At 38.8% G+C, this 22,530-nt stretch overlaps 1 protein-coding gene across 1 annotated transcript in view; it reads right to left on the bottom strand.

Moving 5' to 3' along the window:
- The window catches only part of CACHD1 (cache domain containing 1), a 212,037-nt gene that overhangs the window by 123,422 nt on the left and 66,085 nt on the right, over window positions 1-22,530 (bottom strand). Inside the window, exon 2 of the mRNA XM_007164743.2 lies at window positions 5,568-5,630. Within this exon, the coding sequence (XP_007164805.2) occupies window positions 5,568-5,630 (63 nt within the window). The remainder of the gene's footprint in view (window positions 1-5,567; window positions 5,631-22,530) is intronic.

Raw genomic sequence — 22,530 nt, 5'->3', positions numbered from 1 at the left:
TTTTAAGACAGTTTGGCAGTTCCTTGCACTATATTGATACTTCACCATAATACCTGGCAATTGCACTCTTTGGTATTTGCTCAACTGGATTGAAAACTTATGTCCACACAAAAATCTGCACACAACTTATAGCAGCATTATTCATAATTGCTAAAATCTGGAAGCAACCAAGACGTCCCTTAATGTACAAATGAATAAACAAGCTGACCTACATACATACAACGGAATATTATTCAGCCATTAAAAGCAATAAGGTAGCGAGCCTTGAAAAGACATGGAGGGACTGTAAATGCATGTTGCAAAGGAAAATAAGTCAACCTGAAAATGCTATGTACTGTATTATTCCAGGGAAGAAATGGGCTACATTTTGTGTTTCAAAACTAATTTTTAGCATATGAAAGTTTTTATGAAATTAAAAACTTAAATGCAATTCTGTAAATGGCAAAACTATGGAAACAGTAAAAAGATCAGTGGTTGCCAGGGGCTCAAAGAGAGGAAAGGAAGGAAGACTAAACAAATGAAGCACAGGAGGTTTTTAAGGAGGTGAAACTGTTCTGTTTGATAACATAATAGTGGATACATGACATTATACACTTGTCTAAATCCATAGAACTGTACAGAACAAAGAGTGTACTCTAATGTAAGCTATTAATTTTAGTTTTAATAATAATGTATAAATATTGGTTCATTAAGTATATAACAAGTGTACCACACTAATGCAATTTTTTTCCTAATAGGGGAAACTGTGAGGAAGCAGAGGAGGTATATGGGAACTCTGTGTACTTTCTGGTCAATTTTTCTGTAAACCTAAAACTGCTCTAAAAATAAAGTCCACTAATTTTAAAAGGCAAAAAAAAAAAAAAAAAAAAAAAAAAAGAAATGAAGGGGACAGTGTTACCCTTCTGAATACGTGGTACTGGCACAGTGACAGATAAATACACCAACGGAACCAAATCAAACTCACACATACGTGTAAACTTGACTAATGACTGAAAACAGATGAAAAAAAAAAAGACAAATTGTTCAACAGATAGTATAAGAACACTTAGAAATACATATGGGGCAGAGGAAAAAGAAATTGAATACCTGCTTCACATCCAACACTAAAATCAATTCCAGGTGGATAAAAGTCTTAAATGAGAAAGGCAAAAGTTTTAGAAGACAATAAAGGAGAAAATCTTTATGTCTTTGGGCAGAATTTAACAACACACAATAATCAGAGACCAAAGAGGAAAAGTGTTTTTTTTGTTTAACTTATTAATAAAATACTATAAAATATTTAGCTTGAGACAAGAAAGCAAAAGTTTAATTCAGTTAAAACAAACATTAAGCTCTTTCAATATCAGTAAATCTCTTTGCTTTATGAAACCTGTCCCATAGAGATGACTATTTATATTTATTTATTTTTTAAAGATTTTTTTTGATGTGGGCCATTTTTAAAGTCTTTATTGAATTTGTCACAATATTGCTTCTGTTTCATGTTTTGATTTTTTGGCCGTGAGGCATGTGGAGATCTTAGCTCCCTGACCAGGGATTGAACCCGCACCCCCTGCGTTGGAAGGCGAAGTCTTAACCACTGGACCAGCAGGGAGGTCTGAGATGACTACTTTTGAAGGAAAAGATTGGTTTAAAAAAACCTGACTATTAAAATTAAAACTTCAATTCTTTAAAAGATATCATAAAGGAAGTGAAAAGAAAAGCCACACATTGGGAGAACATTTATATTTATGAAACATAAACCTGTAAGGGAATCTAATATGGTAACCACTGGCCATATGGGGCTACTTTATTAAAATTAAATTAAATGAAATTTAAAATTTAATTACTCAGTAGCTCTAGCTACATTTCAAGTGCTCAGTAGCCACATGTGGCTAGCGGCTGCTTGATTAGCACCAATATGAAACATCTCCATCAACACAGAAGTCTCTTTTGGACAGAGCTGATATAGAACATGTGTGGAATATTTAAACTTCTAAAATAAAGAGACAACTCAATTTTAAAAATGGACAAAAGACATTAGCAGACATTTGACACAACAAAACAACAAACATACAAAAATGAACCATAAACATGTAAAAAGTCATTTCAACCTCATTAGTAATCAGAGTAAAACAAATTAAACCCATTAGATATAATTTCAGACACCCCAAACTGGGAAAAGATTAAAACTCGGTAACACCAAGTATTGAAGACGGTACAGAGCAGCACATTTCCAGTACTCCGTCTGTAGGAAGGTAACCCATGGCAACAACTGTGGAAGCAGTTTTGCATTATCCAGTCACATTGAACACTCCGGTACCCAGCAATTCTACTCTAGAGAAGGGATTCTCCACCTGAGCTAAACAGTCCGTGTCCTCACCTAGGGCACTTGGAACATGTATAGATACACACACACTAGCATTTAATTGGCAGAGGTGAGGGATAATAATGTTCCTGCAATTCAAAGAATTATTCCACCTGAACTCTGCACCAGGAGATATGAACAACAGCAACAAAAATTACGACACTAGAAACAACCCAAACATCACCAACAGAAAAATGGATACATAAACTGCATTTAATGGAATACCACAGAATTGGAAATAAAGGCACCTTAGTTACAGATATCAACATAGGTGATTTTAAGGAATATAATGCTCAGTAAAATAGCAAGATACGTGAATAATACACTTAAGATGTATATAAAGAACAAAAACAGTCAAATAATGAATTTGCATATATATATATATCTCAAACACACATACACACACAGACACACACAAGCAAAGGAATGGCTAACAAAAAAAATCAGGATAGACTTATCTCTGGGAGAGGAAGGGAGGTACCACCTGGGAAGGTCACATGGGGGCTTTCTGAAGTACCGGTAATGCTTTATTTCTTTATATGGGTGGTAGGTTGAGATGTTCATTTTAATATAGTATTTCTTTATTCTACTCGTATATGTTTTATATACTCTTTACATGTTTGATATATTTCACAATTTTTAAAAAGTCAGCTCAATTACTAATTATCTAGGATCCTTGACCTTTCTGAACTTGGTTAGTAATAGTAACTCCACCTACCTTACAGAGTTATTCTGAAGTTTCAAGGAGATAATATATATGAAAGTGTGAATGACTGTGATGGGGGATAGAACAGGAAACCTAAGAGGTAAGCATTTCCCTAAAGATTTCATCCTGGGTACTGTCCAGGATCACAGGGCCCAGAGTTCCTGGGTAGTTATTAATCAAGTCAAGAAGATGTGAGGAGTTCTCTGTTTTGTCACTTTAGAATGGGAATAACTCTAGTCCAATTCAAGCCACAAGAGTATCACAATATTGAAGGGAGAGCAAATACTCGGTAAATATGTAAATATAAGCTTTTATTATTATTGTTGTTGTTAGAGTGACCAGAGGACTGAAAGGGCCTGGAAATCTTGTCATAGAAGAAGAAATTATCCATGATCTGGGTATTTTAAATTTTAGGCTAAATGATAGTGATATGATAATTATCTCCAAATACTGGATGCAAAAGAGGCATAAGATCTATTTTGTCCAGGGTTCTTCTAAAGAGGCTGGAGAAATTAGAGAAAAGTTAAAAAGTACATTCCTAGTCAATATAAGAGAGAACTTTTTGATAATCAAAGAGAGAAGGCAGAACTGACGATGTGGTGACTCTCCATCTGACTTATTCAGCCAAAGACAGTTTAGCAGAGACTGCTGTTTTGTATGAAAATATAGATTTTAAAAATAAACTGTTAAAATAAAAATACGGACAATATAACTTAGTGTAAACTTACTCTGAAAACTAGCTCTTTTATGTATTAGTCATGAGACTATAGCTAACTTATGCTATCTTTTGGAGTTTCACCTACCTCATCTGTAATAAGGATAGTATCTTTCCTTCAGGGTTATATGGAAAAAATCAATGTGATAATATACTGAAATCACCAGTGTTCTATGTGTGCTAAATCAGCTGCTAATAATTTTTAAAATTTATTATGGAAGGCTTCCCAACTTGTTCACAGCTAGATAAAAAGAAAAAAGCAAGAACATTACTCCAAGAAAACAAAACAACTTTCATGTTTAAAAACCAGTGAAGGAAGAACTTGTATCTGTTACTCAAGAAAAGCAGTAAAACTGATATCCCTGGATCAGTTTCTTTAAACTGTTATCAAATGGCCTTTGGTCTCCCAAAAAGTTTCCTTGAACATGCTTTGTGTAGAAACTTTCCCCTATAAAAACCCTTTTAAATTTCATGACCCTAAAGCACTTTCCAGTGTGCTGGAATAAAAATAAGACAGGAATTTTGAAGGTAAGATTTGATATAGCAAACCACATTCACTATAATTCAGGTCATTAGTTTTTAAAATATCTAAAGCTAAGAAAAAGGGTACATGCTTAATGGCTTATGTCCTCTAAATTTAACCTGCAGAACCCAATAAAGATCTTTAATGTCTATAAATAAGAGACGCTGAACTTCAAGATCAAATTACAGTAATTTATTATAAATAAATATCCTATAAATAACTTCACTTTAGTGATACTTGCAAAACTTTGTCCTCTTGCATAGCACTTCTGAAGTTCAGATCAAGTCAAGCTGTTTTCCATGAATAAGATAAAGGCCCCAGAGAGTTTAAATTATTATGTATTTTCCTATAGTTATCTTTTTATTCTGTGGAAGCACTCTGCTACACTCTGGTTTTTAGCTTGGTCCTGTTTTTTACTTAAGTTTCCAACCTAGCTTCAAATTACCAGTTGGTGGTCACATGGTGTAATGAAGTTGGTGGATTAACTGAAATTAAAACCCAGAATCCTCTTTACCACCCTTCTTTTCAAGCACAGATCAATTATTTATGACCAAGTTCACCAACACTATGTTTTAATTTAGGAAGCAGTCCATTAGAAGCCAGCTATAAATAAAGTGAATAGAATCTGGCCTCAGAACTTTTTGACCTCACAGAGCATTGAGAAGATGGGAGAAAAGCAGCAATGGAAGAATACAAGAAGAGGAAAGAAAAATAAAAGAACAAAAGAAGCCAACATCCACTGAGCTGCTTCTACGTCAGGCCTTCCACCTAAAGCATTTCACTTATTCTCAGTTAATTTGACATTACTTCATTTAATTCTCACAACCCCATCATGCAGATATTATGTCCCTCTGATTTAAGAGTAAGAAACTGTAGCTCAAAAGGCTAAATTGCTTCCTGGGAGTCATGAAGTAAGTAGGAAAACCAGAATTTGACCTGGGGTTTGTCTGATTCCAAAGCATGGACACTTTTTCCTATAGCAGATGAAATAATTTCTAATATTTTAAAATTTGAGTAGTTTAGGAATTTCCAAAACAATAACAAGGCACTAAATATTTTCAAAGTATAACATGAATAGCAGAAAGCCATCTATATAACCATTATTTCAACTGCTTATAAGAACATGAAGTGGGAGGTTGTCACCATTTTGCTTAAGATGTATACGAAATCATACACAGAAAACAACAGACAGCCTCACGTGGAGATTGGAAAGAGTAATAAAGTCACATCCCAAAGCAAGACAAAGACAGAGAATGTCAAGTGCTAAATCACCTCTTACCTGCTGTACTTCACTTTCTCCATTTGAGATTTTCTCAGTGTAAACAAAGGAGTTGAATATCCGCTGCAAGGAAAAGAAAATGAACAAACATTAGACTTTCTAAATAAGGCAGCCATTTTCTATATGAATGTGTATGTGAATAAGCTGTTTACAGCACAAATAGAATCAAGCAGAAAAATTTAATTAAAATAGTTATTTTACACAGAGAAATCCAAATATCAGCCAAAGTCAATCACACTTATGTAAGCAATACCCATGCACTTCTATAGTGAAATAAACCAGATGTTACGCTATATTTTTCATTTTCAAAAATACATTTAATTATAGATTTCCGGAGCCCATGCCATTTTATCCGACTGGTATAATCTGACAAAGTTGTGTTTCTCATTTAAATCCTGCACTCCCTGAATGCTGTAATTGTTTACAGACACTACAGTCTAATGTAATCAAGCCCTTTAAAAAAGATTCTTTCCATATTCCCTCATGTCCCTGTCCAACCGGTACCTACCCAATATTGTCTATCACCTTCGTTACCCAAGCAGCCCCTCGAAAGAGTAAAATAATAGGGCTTGCCAAATATGTGTGGCCTTAAGAGAGAATCCAGTCCTTACATGCCAGGAAATAAGACGGCCGTGCCAAGACATCAGTCCAAACTGCGGCACACAAGCACACACATTCTTCCCGCTGGTCTCTGCCTCACTGGTACCCATTCCTGCAGACATTGCCTGCATTTACAACATCTTGCAGACTTATGACTTTACCAAACCCCACCATTACTGACCAATCACAAGAGATTACCCTGTAACAAACCGAAAAAAAAAAAAAAAAAAAAGAGAACCCAAGAAACGTATCTGTTAGGGACTGGGGGAAAAAAAAAAGGAAGAGCAGCCTCGTCATTTATCCTAAAACTTTAAAGATACCTCTGGAACTCTCCAGTTGAGTAAGGAGTCAGACCTGGAGATGTCAGCCAAAATTTCCCGTGTTCCTTTGTATCCTACTGGCAAGGGTTTGTCAGCATCTGGGACAGCTTCCCAGACAGCCTAACACACCTGCATGGTGGTGATGAGGAAGACAAGCGCCAAGTTCATCAAGTGCTGTGCGAATGAAGGAAAATCAAGGCGCTGGGGCTGGGGGAGGGGCGGGGTGGGGGGATGCTGTTGGGGGAAGGGAAGCAAACACACTTGGGAAGGATGGAGATGGAATGGGACGGAATTACAGTCTGGAAAATTCTAATTACAAATTATCATAATTTTTCAATGCACCACTCATTCAGTCAACAGATGCTTACTGTCGTTTTCTTTCCTGAAAATGATTTGCTGATAGGAAAGGTACAGATTTTTAGTAATGGTGATAATGATACTGGCGACTAACTATTAAATGTTTACTGCGGGGCAGACACTATTCTAAGGCATGTTACACCTATATACCTATTTCAGTCTCATAAAACACCTTTGTGGGGCTTCCCTGGTGGCGCAGTGGTTGAGAGTCTGCCTGCCGATGCAGGAGACACGGGTTCGAGCCCTGGTCTGGGAAGATCCCACATGCCGCGGAGCAACTAGGCCCGTGAGCCACAACTACCGAGCCTGCGCGTCTGGAGCCTGTGCTCCGCAACGGGAGAGGCCGCGATAATGAGAGGCCCGCGCACCGCGATGAAGAGTGGCCCCCGCTCGCCGCAACTGGAGAAAGCCCTCGCACAGAAACGAAGACCCAACACAGCCAACAATAAATAAAAAATAAATAAATTTAAAAAAACAAAAAAAACAAAAACCACACCTTTGTGACAGGCACTATTATTATCCCCATTATATAAGGATCTATGAGGAAACAGAAGCATATTTTATTGAGTGCCTAATGCAATTCACATTGTGTCTCATATGCATATCTTATGTAACAACAAAATTCCTGCAGCTCCAAAGATGAAAAACGAAGACCCTGGGAAATTAGGTAATTTACCCAAAGTCACTTGGCAAGGCTGGAATTTGAACCCAGGCAGTGCGACTCCGGTTATGGTGTTACTAACCCTATTGTCTCATAAGCATTTGCTACCTGGTAGCTTGACACATATGAAAAACACTCCTGTTAGGGGCTAACACCCAAACATAATGCAGATCAACAATCCCTCATGTGCAATTCTAAAATTCAAAAGGCTCTGAAAATCAAGTTTTGCATAACACATTCGCTAGCAAAATATGACACGACCTGAACTTATTGGCAGTTAATCCTAACTTGAACTGATATGTATTTATAGTCTTTATTAAACCACTTAGTGTGAGTATTTATTCTTTTTGATGCAGATGTACTAATGCATCTGATTATAGGGTTCTGCTTTAGATTTCACTGGGGGTGTTTCATCATCAAGGTGCATCAGGATTCTGAATCCTAAAACAGACATCATTTTGGAGAAGGAATTATAAATCTGCAGACCTCCAGCCCCAGTTTTCTGGTGAACACCGTAGTTAACTAGACAACAATGCTTTTAGAGGCTGTGTCAATGTCACTGACACCTATACTCCCACACCATATTCTCTATTTCTATATAATTTGATTTTCACAACCTGCTCAGTACCAAGAGTGCACGTTTATTAAAAACTAACATAATTCATGTAGTGTCTCCATATCTTGATGAGTGTGGTCAATTTCTTATTTCATTTCTGGCAGCGATATTTCAGTTGATACATTATTTGTCCTATACTGGGAGGTGTTCCCCCAAGAGGTGACTGATGGAGTAACCCATGTTCTGGGAAGCAAACCAGATCCACTGCGCTCAAAACAACTACCAAGGGCCACACCTAATGAGGAACCTCAGATCCTTCCCTTTTCTTTGTTGTTAAAAGAAAGGTGAATTCCTCAGTAGTAATAAGGAATATAAGCCAGGAAGTGTTTGCCAGGCTGTGTCCAGCCCCTGTTTTACTCATTCATTTTCTTAACAATTACTATCAATCATGATGGCCAGCACTTTTATTAGAGCCTTTTATGGCTTATAAGTGTTTCTATATTCTCAACACCTAATAAAAATCAGGTGGGTAATAGAAAATTTTAAAAGAAGTTACAGGGGCTTCCCTGGTGGCGCAGTGGTTGAGAATCTGCCTGCCAATGCAGGGGACACGGGTTCGAGCCCTGGTCTGGGAAGATCCCACATGCCGCGGAGCAACTAGGCCCGTGAGCCACAACTGCTGAGCCTGCGCGTCTGGAGCCTGTGCTCCGCAACAAGAGAGGCCGCGACAGTGAGAGGCCCGCGCACCGCGATGAAGAGTGGCCCCCGCTCGCCGCAACTAGAGAAAGCCCTCGCATAGAAACGAAGACCCAGCACAGCCATAAATAAATAAATTAATTAAAAAAAAAAAAAAAAAAGAAGTTACAGATATGAGCAGTAGTGATCTTACAGACTACTTATATATTTTATACAACCCTCTTACCACCCCAGAAATGAAAGGTGGCCTGCTAGAATAATAGTTTGGAGCTATCACCAAGCAAACAACTTTTTGCCCCTCTCCCCCAAGCGGGGAAGGGTGTTAGTGAAAGGCCAGTAGAACTTAGACAAGTAACTCACAACTAAACAGGTCAGCCAGCCACGTCTGGTGGAAGGTTAAAAGTTCAGGCTTAGTTGTGTGCCCAAGATCTCAAGGTATAGAGTGATATTCCATTATGCTCTAGATTAATGGACAGTAATCATCTTTCTTAAAATGCAGGGCCTGCTAAGCCCAGTTCTCAAAGGCTTATTAGGCTTAGTACTTTCATAATTTACAATTTCACATAGATGATCTCATTTGATCCCTACAACAACCCAATGTGGGAGACAGCGATCTGAAACCAATTTTACAGATTAAAAACTACAGCTCAGAAGTTAGAAAACGCATCACAGGTAAAAAATTCAAGTGTTGAGGTCTAAACCTAGGTCGTGAGTTAAAAACAGGCATTGCTTCTAGCAAAACTATTAAATTTATTCACATCACCTTTTCGTTCAGGATAATCTAGAAATCCTAATATCAGCATGCAGAAAAAAAGTGAAGATTGGGGTCTTTTTCTATCAATTTTATTTTAAGCAAGATACAATGTGCTGGTATAACTTTATATACATATGACCAATGTCAAGCATAATTAGTAAGAGTCCCAGACAAAGATTTTATCTTTTATTACTTTCTATTGCTACGTAAAACTGTGAAAGGAACAGAATACAGAGTTTTCTGGGCATTTTATTTTTAATTTGAGAGCCAGGAATTCCAAATGATACACCTAGCTGATATTTTCGTGACTGCAAGAGTTTCTTGGTTGTTAGAGGACTTGAAAAGTGGAAATGGAAAAAAGTTTTCTTAAAACACGACATGAAGAGCAATCCCAAAAGGTCAGATTGTCTTCTCTGATGCTTTACTCACAGTAACAGGGTTAGGATATAGGTGGGTGGGGTGGGCATTCCACATTCTATTTCCAAGTTGTCACTTTCCCTTACTCAAATTCCCTCGAGGACCAAAGGAATTCCAGACATTTGAACTCTTAATTGGAGCACAATCTGGAGGGAGTTTGAAGTCAATCTCCTCGGTGTACAAATCCCTGGAAGTAAAGGCAAACATATTGCCTGTTCTTGCCCATTACTCTTCTCATTCTTGTCAAATACTAGAAGTAAAAATACACTTTGTTGTATAGTGAAAACATCATTAAAATAGGTGAGGGGTTTTTACAAGTCATTTTAAGGAGAAATAGTTCACTGACTCCTCTTTGTCAGTCATATTAATTTCCATAATCAAAAGAATACAAGAACAACAAGATGCCTTAATTCTTAAGCTCAAGGCAACTAAGTACTCTGATCTAAAGACAAAACTGACCTTTCCCTCATTAAAACACATACCTTGGAAAACTGGCAGTATCTTCTAAAGTTAATTATATGCATATTCTATGACCCAGCAGTTCTCATCCTGGTATATACCTAGCAGAAATGTGTTCGTGTTTATCAAAAGAAATCTTAAGAATGTTCATAGCAGCACTACTCATAATAGCCCCAAACTGGAAATTATCCAAATGCCTATCAGCAACAGAATAGACAAACTGTGTGAATTCACACAGTCGAATATTCGGGTGAGATGAAAATGAACACACAATTGCAACATGCATCAACATGATGACTCTTATAAACATATTACTGAGTGAAAGAAGCCAGACACCAGGACACAAAGAATGTTAATTCCATTTATATCAAGTTCAAAAACAGGCAAAACTAACCTAGCCTATTACAAGCCAAGATAGTGGTTACATTTTGTGGGAGAGTCAACTGAATAGGATATGAAGCCTACTTTCGGGATGCTGAAATGTTCTGTCTCTTGATCTAGGTGCTGGTTACAGGGGTGTGTTCACTTTTGTGAGAACTCATCCAGCTGTACATTTACGACTGTGCACTGTGCTATATGTATGCTATCCTTCAGTAAATCCACTTTAAACACACATTCTAGGCAGTTTCTTTAAAATATACCCTAGACAAATGTTTTTGTATATTTTAAAAATCATTTATGCAGTTTTAAAAAGGACAATAATCTATTAACTGGGCTATTATAAATACTTAAAAAAAATTCTACACCCCAACCTGCAACCAGATGAAATTAGACTGTACCAATACTGGAGAGTCACCTAGCAATGTACAGATAAGGTCTCCTGAGCCTTCCCTGAGGCTACATATTAATTACTCCCTCAAACTCTAAGTATATAACATGACTTAGTTCTTCAGCTTCCCATCAATGGTACTGTACTAACCTGAATTTCCAGCAAGAAAAGAGTTGTCTTTATCTGAGTCTCATCCAACCTGGATGCTCTAAACTTATATAACACAATTTAATCAAATCTCCTCTTTGCATATTCTGTTCTTTTATTCCCTAAGCGCTGCCTTCCCCCTCCTCCCCAAAAAAGGAAATTAAAGAGCCACATTACACTTGAATACAGTTCCCTTACCTCTCCCGCAAGAAAAGAAGACATCCTGCTCTGTGTGTGTGTGTGTGTGTGTGTGTGTGTGTGTGTGTGCGCGCGCGCGCGTGTGTGTGTGTGTGTGTATAGGTTGAGGGGGAGCTACTTTCCCTCACCTCTTAAGGGCTGCAACTCCCCTGTCCCCAAGTCCTCACTCCATTGACCCACCCTCCCTACCCACCATCTTTCCCTCCCAAATCTCTCTATTAATTGAGCCTGCTTAACAGATGGCAAGAGAATTCCACTTAACTGGAACAGGAACAATTACATGAGTGTTTAATAAGATGGTCAATCCTGACAGTTGGCTCCACCTTCACTCCTCCAACAGCTCTGCCAAATTTTAACTAGATGTTTAAATGAATGGTATAGCACAAAACCACAGAGGAGAAATAAATGCCTAATAAGATTCTGTTGGACTCCCTCCGTGATCTTTGCTAAGAAAATGCAGGACTGAATTTTTATTCAAAAGCTTATTCTCTTGACGTTTACAGGTCTCTGTCACAAGCCAATTTGGCTGACAGTTCACTAACAACTTCATTCCTCTCTGGATCTCTTCCTACCGTTCTAGGAATTGTGGCCAAAGGGGAGGAAAATACAGATCACCACTGTTATCTCAAGATGTTGACCAACATTAACCGTGCTGTCATTAAAACAAACTCCAACAATCACTGGACAGGGGATTAATGGCAACTTAATTTAAGTGTTTCAGGGAAGAAAACATATGCATAACTCTGTTCTCCCCTAAGCATACCCCATGAATAAGCTTTTACTAGGTTATAAAGGGATCTCTCTGCCCAGAGTAGACATTGTCCGATTTTTACCAGACTATTTAACCTCACACTGTTGAACATATGGAAGGTCCAGAAAAATGACATTCTCTAAGGAGGCTTCATCATCTGCATTCTGAGATCACAAACCTGGTACCATAAATCTCCATCATTAAAAAAAAAGAAATCTCTAAATTTATTCATCTGGATACAGGTAGTTCAAGAAAATAGTTTACCAAGAGTACTGAAAATGTTACCACTAAAAAAAATAATAATAATGACCTAACCGTCCAATAGGGGACCGATTAATTATACTTCATCCAATCAAAAATATACTGTGCAGTTAATAAAAATGTTTACAATGATTTTTGTTATTGTTCATATTTTAAAATGAGCATTTTATTTATTTATTTATTTATTTATTTATTTATGACTGTATTGGGTCTTCGTTTCTGTGCGAGGGCTTTCTCTAGTTGTGGCAAGTGGGGACCACTCTTCATCGCGGTGCGCGGGCCTCTCACCATCGCGGCCTCTCTTGTTTTGGAGCACAGGCTCCAGACGCGCAGGCTCAGTAACTGTGGCTCACGGGCCTAGCCGCTCGGCGGCACGTGGGATCCTCCCAGACCAGGGCCCGAACCCGCGTCCCCTGCACTGGCAGGCAGACTCCCAACCACTGCGCCACCAGGGAATCCCCTAAAATGAGCATTTTAATACACAAATATTGTTCTAATTATATGTGTGTAAGGGGGCTACATTATACATAACAGTGTTACCGTGTATATTAACAAGGGCACAGAATGGATTTGGGTGCTTTGCAACACATTACCTCACTTAATACTCATAACAACCCTTCATAGTAGTTAGCTACTATGTCATCATTTTACAGGTGAGAAAACTGAGGTCTTAGAAGTTTGGTTTGCCCAAATGTAGAACATTGTAATTAAGTGGCCAACTCTGGGTGCAAAATTTGCCTTACTCCAAAGTTTATGTATCATCCTCTATGTAATCATCATCTTAATAGAGAAAACTTAGGTAAAATCTAGAAAGTGACCAAAATAGTAACAGGGCTTGCCTATGAATAATGAATCCAGAACATATATTCTTTCCTCCCCACCCCCCAATCTCAAGATGGAGCATGAATTTCCTTTATGATGTGTAATGACAAACATTTTTCAAAGAGTTGACACACTAGGGAAAAAAAAGACATACATTCAGTTACAATAAACTCTACAGAGAACCATTTGTACTACATCACCACCTTGAGAGCTTACAGAGGAAAAAGTAAATGTAGGGGCTCATGCTTGATCCTCACTATAAATATTTGATCTTGAATACCACAGTGACTTGCAAGAAACAGGGTTATTCCAGTTTCATGACAAAGGGAAATGCTTAGGTACTGAAAATCATGGTAGAGGAAGAGGCCTAGATTGGGAATTTAAAACAAAACGAATCAGTACACAATAGATGACCTTGTGCAAATGGTACCCTGGGCACACATGTCCTGCCCCAACAGACTTCCTTATTTTGTTTTACGGTTGCTATATATAACAAATGATAATAACTATTGCTTGTATAGTGCTTACTATCTGTCTAGCACTAGGTACTTCACATATCTTAACCTCATAAATGTGAAGATAAATTTATGTAGACTGCACTAAAAACATTATGAATGTATTTCACATACCATTATGATAGTTATTCGAACAGTCTTGATGGTTATTCTATTATTATTCTATTCCATTATTGTTCATCTCGTAAGAATATCCTCTTAATGATAGCTATTCTATGATAGTTGGAGGTACGGGGGGCCAAAAATACCTGTATCAATATTTACCAACTCAAGTCCGACCTCATCCCTAACAGCCTCCCAAAGGTAATCTCTCCCTTCTCTGAACTTCTGCAGCAAAGACAGTCTATACTACAGTTAAAATAATATGTTCACTGTAGAAAATTTGAAAATATGTAAAGGAAGAAGAGGGAAAAAAAATCTACTGTCTGACCACTCAGTAAAAACCAGTTTACAGTTTATTTCCTTCCACTCTTCTGGATTTCCAGTTTCTAACTTTGTTGTAAATTCTTTGAAAACTGGTCCATGCCATGATTCCTCAGCACATTGCATGGTACAGAGTAAGCATAAATAAGCGTGTGTATCCATTAATCTAGGCATTAAGTCATACAGACCTTCAGTTTGGTTGATTACTCAACCAGCTAGCAAAAAAGGGAACAAAGTATCCTTTCTCTTTAAGATAAAAAAAAAAACTTCCCCTTTTCTCAACAATCTATTAATAGAGTCTTCCCCCCTCACCTCTGTTTTTCCTTCCCTGTCCTCTTCAGGCTCTAAGTATATACACACACAGCCCCTTGGATACTTCAAGTTTGCAAAAGAACTCAAATTATGAATTCCTTAGTCTGATGGTATTTAACTTACCCTTCAAACCAACATGAGCTCTGAATAGCAAGCAAGAAAGCTTGTGGGAGAGTCACAAATCGGTGACAAGGGTCACCTTTACAAAGGGTTGCCAGTTTTGGCCCTCTCTATCCCTCAAAAGAAATTACAGGGAAAAAGGAACAGCCTGCAGTTTGATTTAGCAGGGAAAATCTAAAGCAATAATCTCAGCAAGCAAAGTTTCTAGTCTTGATCCCTTGATTTCCTGTTGTAGCATTTAAACCAGGAGAGCCAGTGAGTAAATAGGGACCGAGAGAACAAAGACAGGCATAACAAGATGGAAACACTTCCCTAAATGCAATAAAGCTTCTGAAGGGTTACTGAATTGTTGTTGTTGTTGTTGTGTTTGGGCTTTCAAAGGGGGTAAGAGGGGAAAAGGCAAGTAAATCAGTTCCACATGTTGGAAAGACTCAGCCTTTTAGCCAATGTAACTTGACTATAATATTCATGACAATGCACATGGAAACCTCTCAGAAATGGAAAGCTGACTTGCCCAAAAGCTTTGCAGATGGGGCCAGATTTCCACTCCCCTACTTCCACTCTCCTAACTCTTAATTTCCTCACTCCCTACACCCCAGATCTCCATTAAGGCTTTTTAAATTTCACCTTGAAGGAAAAAAAATAAAAAGGCGGGGTAGTTAAATGGCCATGCATTTATTCTTGGAGGAAGGCACTTCAAGTATATAAGCCTTCAGTATTCAGTGTTCTGTGTGTGCGCAAACCCACACAAATGCTCAGGTCCTCGGGAATCCATCCATTAAGGACAAAGGGAACTGGAAACCCTGAAATGCTTAACCTTCCAGACCTAAATGACAATGTTTAATTAATAACTCAAGTTAATCAATCACGTCCTTTCTGATAGAGTCAGAAACCATGTAAAATATGGCTCCATATTCTTAAGGAGCTCATTCTCTAGTAGGGAGAAGAAATGAAAGATTAAGAAGTAAGGATGAACAGGGAACAGTGCGATGCAGGCTCCGGATGAACTCAGGATGTTTGGCACAGACCCAATGTGCTGCCAGAGTTCGTGGGGGGCTGGGGAGCAGGACTCTAAAGAGATGGGCTTGGGCTTGAATTTGAGGTCAGATTTAAATAGGAAAAAAAAGAGAAAGAACTTAAGTGAGAGCATTTCAGAGCATTCACAGAGAGGGTTTGTCACATAGTACTAAACACAATGTACTAAGTATTCAATATTTGGGACCAGGCACTGTTCTAGACACTAAAGATACAAAAAAGAGCGTAACAAAATCCCTGCCCACGTGGACCCTACATTCTAGATCCTTTGGCCTCAAGAAAACCCTTAAAAAGGACTTACTAAGCACTGGCCTGTATACTTGGAAATGGGGTGTTCAAAGATGAGGAGATTGCTTCTTTCGTAGCAAAGCCCACAATCTAGAGGCAGACTCCGCAGTCAGTGATCATGGTACAAAGTCAGTTGCATAAGGGAAGCTTTTGGAAATAAAACTGAACTCAATGGAATAGAAATGATGGTGCTAGCCTGTGGAGGTTTTTCAAGCCAGGAAGAGGAGTTGGAGTTTACACATATGGTAGGCACTGAGTAAACATTTTTTTGAATGAGTAAATGAATAAATGTGTATTTGCCAAGAAATAAAGAGCTGTTAGAAGGATTTTTAGCTGGGGAGTGACATGATGAAATAGGTGCTTTACGAATGTTTATATTCCACATGCTCAGAGCCATGCACCCACTTCCCTCAACTGTTCCTAAGCCTTCTCACAAAGAAAAAAATCTAGTCCATTTAGAATCCAGTTACCATCCCAAGGATCTGTGACAACTTTAGGAACCAAATGAACTGGATCGTCTTTGATCCTTCAAATGACACTTGACCTTAAATGAAAGTTTCCCATTTGTCATATCTCCTTTGTAAAATTATAAAATCCTTTGAGGGGTTGTTTTATTCAATTTTACGACCCCTATAGCACTTGCACAGAGCAATATTATGGAATGAGATGGAGAAATACTTGTTCAAAAAAATAATTTATATAAAAATAGCTTAATGAAAAACAACTGTTCGGGTTTAAAGCACAGTTGCAATGTTGCATTCTGAGTTGAAGACTAGTTTTCTATTTTTTTTAATATTTATTTTATTCATTTGGCTGCGCTGGATGTTAGTGGTGGCACGTGGGATCTTTGTTGAGGCATGTGTGTGCTCTAGTTCCCTGACCAGGGATAGAACCCGGGCCCCCTGCACTGGGAGCACGGAGTCTTAACCACTGGACGACAAGGGAAGTCCCGAAGACTGGTTCTCGACATTTCAAAATACGCTACTGGGAGTCTGTGTTGGATGGTTTTCAAATGAAATGTTCATTTATGCCATATCCAAATAGAGAGAATTTTTATAAGTTCAATTCTGGTTTACTCTTTTATTTAAAGTGATGATTCATTAAGTGCAGAAACTATAAATCAAAATTTATCACAAAAGCCAATAATGTCAAATTGCAACTCTGTATAAACTAGCTCTGTATAAATCAGCTATACGCCTGACGAAGGCAGTAAGCCTCCCTAGGTCTAGTTTCCCTTACCTATAAAGTGGAAAACCGGGTTAGATTATATAAACCTTGGTGATCCTAAAATTTCCACTCTACTATTGTGCTAGAATCTTACTGAAGTATCGATTGCTAGACTTTTGAGAAGCTACTAATGCTAGGTCTTTCTGCCGCATGAAATGGATGCTTCAAGAAAATTATATTTGCTGGTGAAATTTGACTTAAATTGTTAAGAAAAATGTTATAAACATATCTCTAAAACTTGTTGCAGGAGGCGAGGCCAAGTATTGAAGGGATGAATAGTTTAAGATGAAAATTTAAACAGAGAAAACCAATCTTGAGAGTGGTGAGCTTAAATGTGGACATTAAGACGTGAAACCGAGCAGTTAGCCTTTCTGGAATAAATGTGATGCTAATATGATTACACAAATGTCTCCCAGGTCCTCCTCACTGTATCGTCTTTCAGGCTCTCACAGCCAGGGTGCCTGTCATGCATATCGAATACCATGGTAACAACCCTGCCGTAATGGCTTCAGCATGACATGCCATGATTCTCAGCAATAATCATTAACTCACATCTCAATGAACAATGAATGGCTCTCTGGGCTCAGATTCACAGTATAATTTTAATGAATAAATGCTGGTTAAAATTATTTCTGCAAGTTTTGAGGGTTAAAAAAAAAAAAAAGGAACGTGAAAGGGAGTTTAAAAAAACAAAACAAAACAAATCCTCTATTACCAGCTGAGTGGCTGTGGAGAGGTCAGATGTGCACCAGTTCCTAATTTGTAAAATAGAGGCGACAATAATAGCGAGCTTATAGGTTTTTTGTGAGGTTCAGTGCTTGTATAGCACTTATTCCTTACATACAGTAAGAGCTCAGTAAATAGTAACTTTGAAAAATCCTTCAAAATGAACAACTATTCCCAGGAATAAAAAGTCATTTGAGATTTCCTGTGTCCTCATCCCAATGTCAGGAGCTCCTCCAAATCAGCACTTCCGAAGCCTTCCATAGTGACAAGACTTATTAAAAACTCTATATTTTCAGGAAATGGCTTTCACATTAGCTCCCAGTGCCTTGACAAGCTTGGCTCCCAGGCTCAACGAACTGCCTTCTTCAAGTTTCTTTAGAAACCCACATGCAAGCTGGGTCCTTGAGAAAGTGACTTTCCCTTTGATTACTGATGATACTTGGTGGGGAACACCTGTCTGAGCACAGGCCAAATCTCTAGTTTACTAGAGTCTGCGGCTTTGTAAACATATGCCAAGGAGGCCAGAGGGGTAAATTCAAGTTGGGAAATACATCACAGAGATGCTGGTCCCTCCCGGCCTAGTATTGCTCAACAAACAGGGTTCCTGCAGGTACTAGGGGATGGAAGTAGTCCTAAAAATCCAACCTGCAGGTATTAAGCAAATAGGGGCTACAGGAGAGGGAGAAATGCAATAATTAGCTATGCCTCTAACAGAACCCAGAGTCTCATCTAGACACCTCCCCAGACCTACTCAAAAAGAGGCCAGAAGATTAAACCTCCTTTAGCACCTTCACTGAATTATTTACTTTCACATTGTGTTGCAAGTATTTGTTTAGAAACATGAGTAGTGACCTCACAGAAGGCAATAACAACTCCTGCTCTCCTGGAGAGGAGTGTGAGGACTGAGGTCCAGGCTTTGGAATCAACCAGACCTCAACCATCTCAGCTGTGTGATCAGCACAAATTATTTAAACCTTCTGAGCCTAAGTTTCCTCATGGGAATTTAAGCAACGTACCTCCAACGCCGTAGAGACAGAACAGAGCGATCACCACTACCTACTAGGCTTGCAGTTAGAACTAAATGGAATGACAAGCTAGGACAGTGACTGACATATTGTTTTTGCCCAGTTAAGCATAGCTGGTATTAAAATTGTCATCATTTTCTCTGAACATCCAGCATCCAGTGTAATCACCATTAAATGTCCAATAAATTCTTAATGAATCAATAAAAGATTTGGTACTACTTCCTCATTTGACAGAAGAGGAAAGTAAGTCTCAAAGACCGTATATGATAGGTCACAATCAGGGACAGGACCAAATGCTGGTTTCTCCTGGCTTTCAGTCATGCTGATTTCTTATGTAACTGTGCTGCATAATGAACTAAAAACTAAAACCTATTTTTTAAAATTTATTTTATTGATGTACAATGTATAGTTGATTTACAATGTATACATAGTTGATTTACAGTGTTGTGTTAATTTCTGCTGTATAGCGAAGTGATTCAGTTATACGTATATACACAGTCTTTCTCATATTCTTTTCCATTATGCTTTATCACAGGATATTGAATATAGTGCCCTGTGCTATACAGAAGGACCTTGTTGTTTATCCCTAAAACCTATTTATTTACCCTACAAAGCCAGAATGGGAAGGGAAAATATATTATCTAAAACTACTGAACAAGGAAAAAGCCAGAACCTCAAATTATTCTCCCCACCAAGCAAATATATGTCTTGAGTTCCTGGAAAGGGACATGGTATAGTCGAAAGAGCACGGGTTCTAGAAGCAAGGAAGTCAGACCATGGTCCTCAGCTCCACTACTTACTGTCGGTGTTGGAGGCATGTTGCTTAAATGTCCAAAGCCTCCATTTTCCCGCCTCTAAAAATGGGTGTAATAATATCCACCCTTGAGCAGTGACTGCTAATGGGAATAAGGTTTCTTTGGGGGCTGATGAAAATGTTTTAAGATTATGGTGATGATTGCACAACTCTGGAAATATACTAAAAGCCATTGACTTATGCCCTTTCAATGGGTGACTTTATGTAAGGTAAACCATACCTTCCTATGGTCATAGCTGTGAGGACTTAAGTTACTATCTATGTGATGAATATGATGAAGAACGCATACTAGGTGCTCAATAACAGTTATACAAATTGGATTTCCATCACTAAGACAGTGGTTATTAGACTTTATAGAGATACAAAACAAATCCTGTTTGCTTGTAATGAAATGCAGATTCCTGGGCCCCCCACCTCCAATAGATAATGGGTCCACAAGCCCAGGGGAGGCCAATATGTGCGAGAATCATCAAGGTAGTTGTGATGGAGGTAGCCCATTAATCACTGTTTGAAAAGCCCTACACTAATGCAACTTTCAAATCAAAACACTTCTGTGAATCTCCTTGAAATATCAGTAATAGTCTCCCTATGTTGAATTTCTGTATAAATCCACGTTTCCATAGACTATAAAATATGGTCTGGTTAAAAGAAATATCTTAAAAAAAAAAAAAAGGGAAAAGAAAAAAGAAGGAAAAAGAGGGAGGGAGAAGGAAAGAGAAATACTCCCGCTGACCACTTAGAGGGCAAAAAAGGGGAATATTCCAAATCTTCAGTCACTGACAGCTGCTCTCCACTTGCAGCCACCGAATTCAGAATTAGAGATGAACTAATCTTTGAGTGAGGCTTCCTGGGAAGACAGGAGGAAGAAAAGAAGGAAGGAGCACTTGGATTTGCAGTGTCTCTGCCTTACCACCACCCTGGGAGGCGTGCGTTGTTAGAATACCTGTTTTACCAAACAAGGAACTAACTAATGAATGAAAAGGCAGCTTCCTTCAGAGCCACACAACCAATCCACACAGGGTGGGGTTACTTTCCCACAACTCTAGGCTTCCCTGGAGGCCATGGCTCAAATCTGGGATCAAGATTTCTTGGTTCCTCAAACTGCTACAACCGCTGGTGAGCTTCCTTTGTCCAACCTTTTCCAGCTGAACGTTCTGGAAGGGCTCACCTTCCCAACGTGGCCCAGCTCAGTTTTCTGTCACTGAGCACAGACTATGGACTGGCTCTGGACGAAGTGATGCTAAGACAGCCCCATCCTTCAAGAGCTGACAGTGCAAAGGAGAACAGGGAGGTGTAAGCAGGTGTGCAGAAGCTGTCGATAGTAGCCAGCGTGAGGAAGGCACACCTGAACCAAACACAACACAAAGTTACCTGGACCCTTGTTCTCAGCATTCAACAGGGAATATTAAGGCCTAATGTGCAGAGCAGGGGAGATAGTGGGAAGGTTGGCTGGTTGGTTTTTTGGCCTGGGGTTCATACTCATCAAAAGCCCCAAACCTGTATGTTTGATCTTCTCCTAATGAGACTTTATACACAGTCACAGAGAGAAAGTGACAGAATGAAAAGAAAAAGGTATTGATCATACAACTTTGAACTTGTATCCCATTAACAGAACACATCACACATGCACAATATTCTCTAAATTCATGCTTTAAAAATAAATAACGGAAATTAGCTCAGAAATGGCACAATTACACTGCATGAGTTAATTTGTTAAACAGATATATTTAAAATATAACAGCATTGGTAACTGTTTGGCATTTCTTCATTTATTAATACACTGCTTGAAAACTGGAGTTGAGTTGGACAGCTCTGAAGCTCTGGAAGGCCCAGCTGCTGTTAATACACATGGTTGATCCAAAGCTATCTGGGTATTTGCATTATTCCTCATCTATAGCAACCACAGCCCAGTGTCTGCAAGGCCTGATTTTGGAGCTCTGTTCAGAATGCCACCTCTCATACTCATATAACTGCCCTCACCCTGCCACATTCATCTATCATTCACACCCTGCCTCTTAACATACTGATAAACAGACACAAATTCTCTGTTATCTACCTCTTCTACTATTAATACCACCACCGCCACTTTTCTCCTCTTCCTCACTGCAACCTTTCAGGGTAAGAATAATAAGCCTCATTTTTTAAGATGAGGAATCAGACAGAGCTAGTAAAAGTGGCAGAGCGAGATTTGAACTCAGATGTGTCTGACTCTAGGGCCAAGGCTCTTGACACTTCCAGGCCCAAACTCTCTAATAGCTTCCCAATCATTTCAGAGTAAAAGCTCAAGTCCTTTTCCTGGTTCCAAAGCCCCTACCTACATCCTGTTCACCCTTTGACTTCTCTCCTACCCTCTCCCCAGTCTCAGTCTGCTCCAGACACACTGGCCTCCAGGTTGCTACTTAGACCTGTTGAGCAATTTCCAGCCACAGGGCCTTTGCACTTCCTGCTCCCCCTTTTTGAAAAACATTGCCTTTGGATGGACTTGCTCCCTCCTGCCTCTGGAGTTCTGCTCAAATACTATTTTACACAAAATAGCGACCCCAGTAGCTCTTGTCACATCTCACATGTCTTATGTTTTACTCTTTGCTGTCTGTCTTCCCCTGTTGGTATGCATGTTACATGTGCACAGGGACTTTGTTTTTTCCCCACTGTCCCAGTACCTAGAACCACTCAGTTAATGAATTCATGAGAGGGGCATAAGTTGTACACA

The sequence above is a fragment of the Balaenoptera acutorostrata genome, chromosome 1, assembly GCF_949987535.1.
Source record: "Balaenoptera acutorostrata chromosome 1, mBalAcu1.1, whole genome shotgun sequence".
NCBI classification, from domain to species: Eukaryota; Metazoa; Chordata; class Mammalia; order Artiodactyla; family Balaenopteridae; genus Balaenoptera; species Balaenoptera acutorostrata.
Note: the sequence above shows the minus strand (reverse complement) of the source record. Positions and strands in the feature narration are given on the sequence as shown.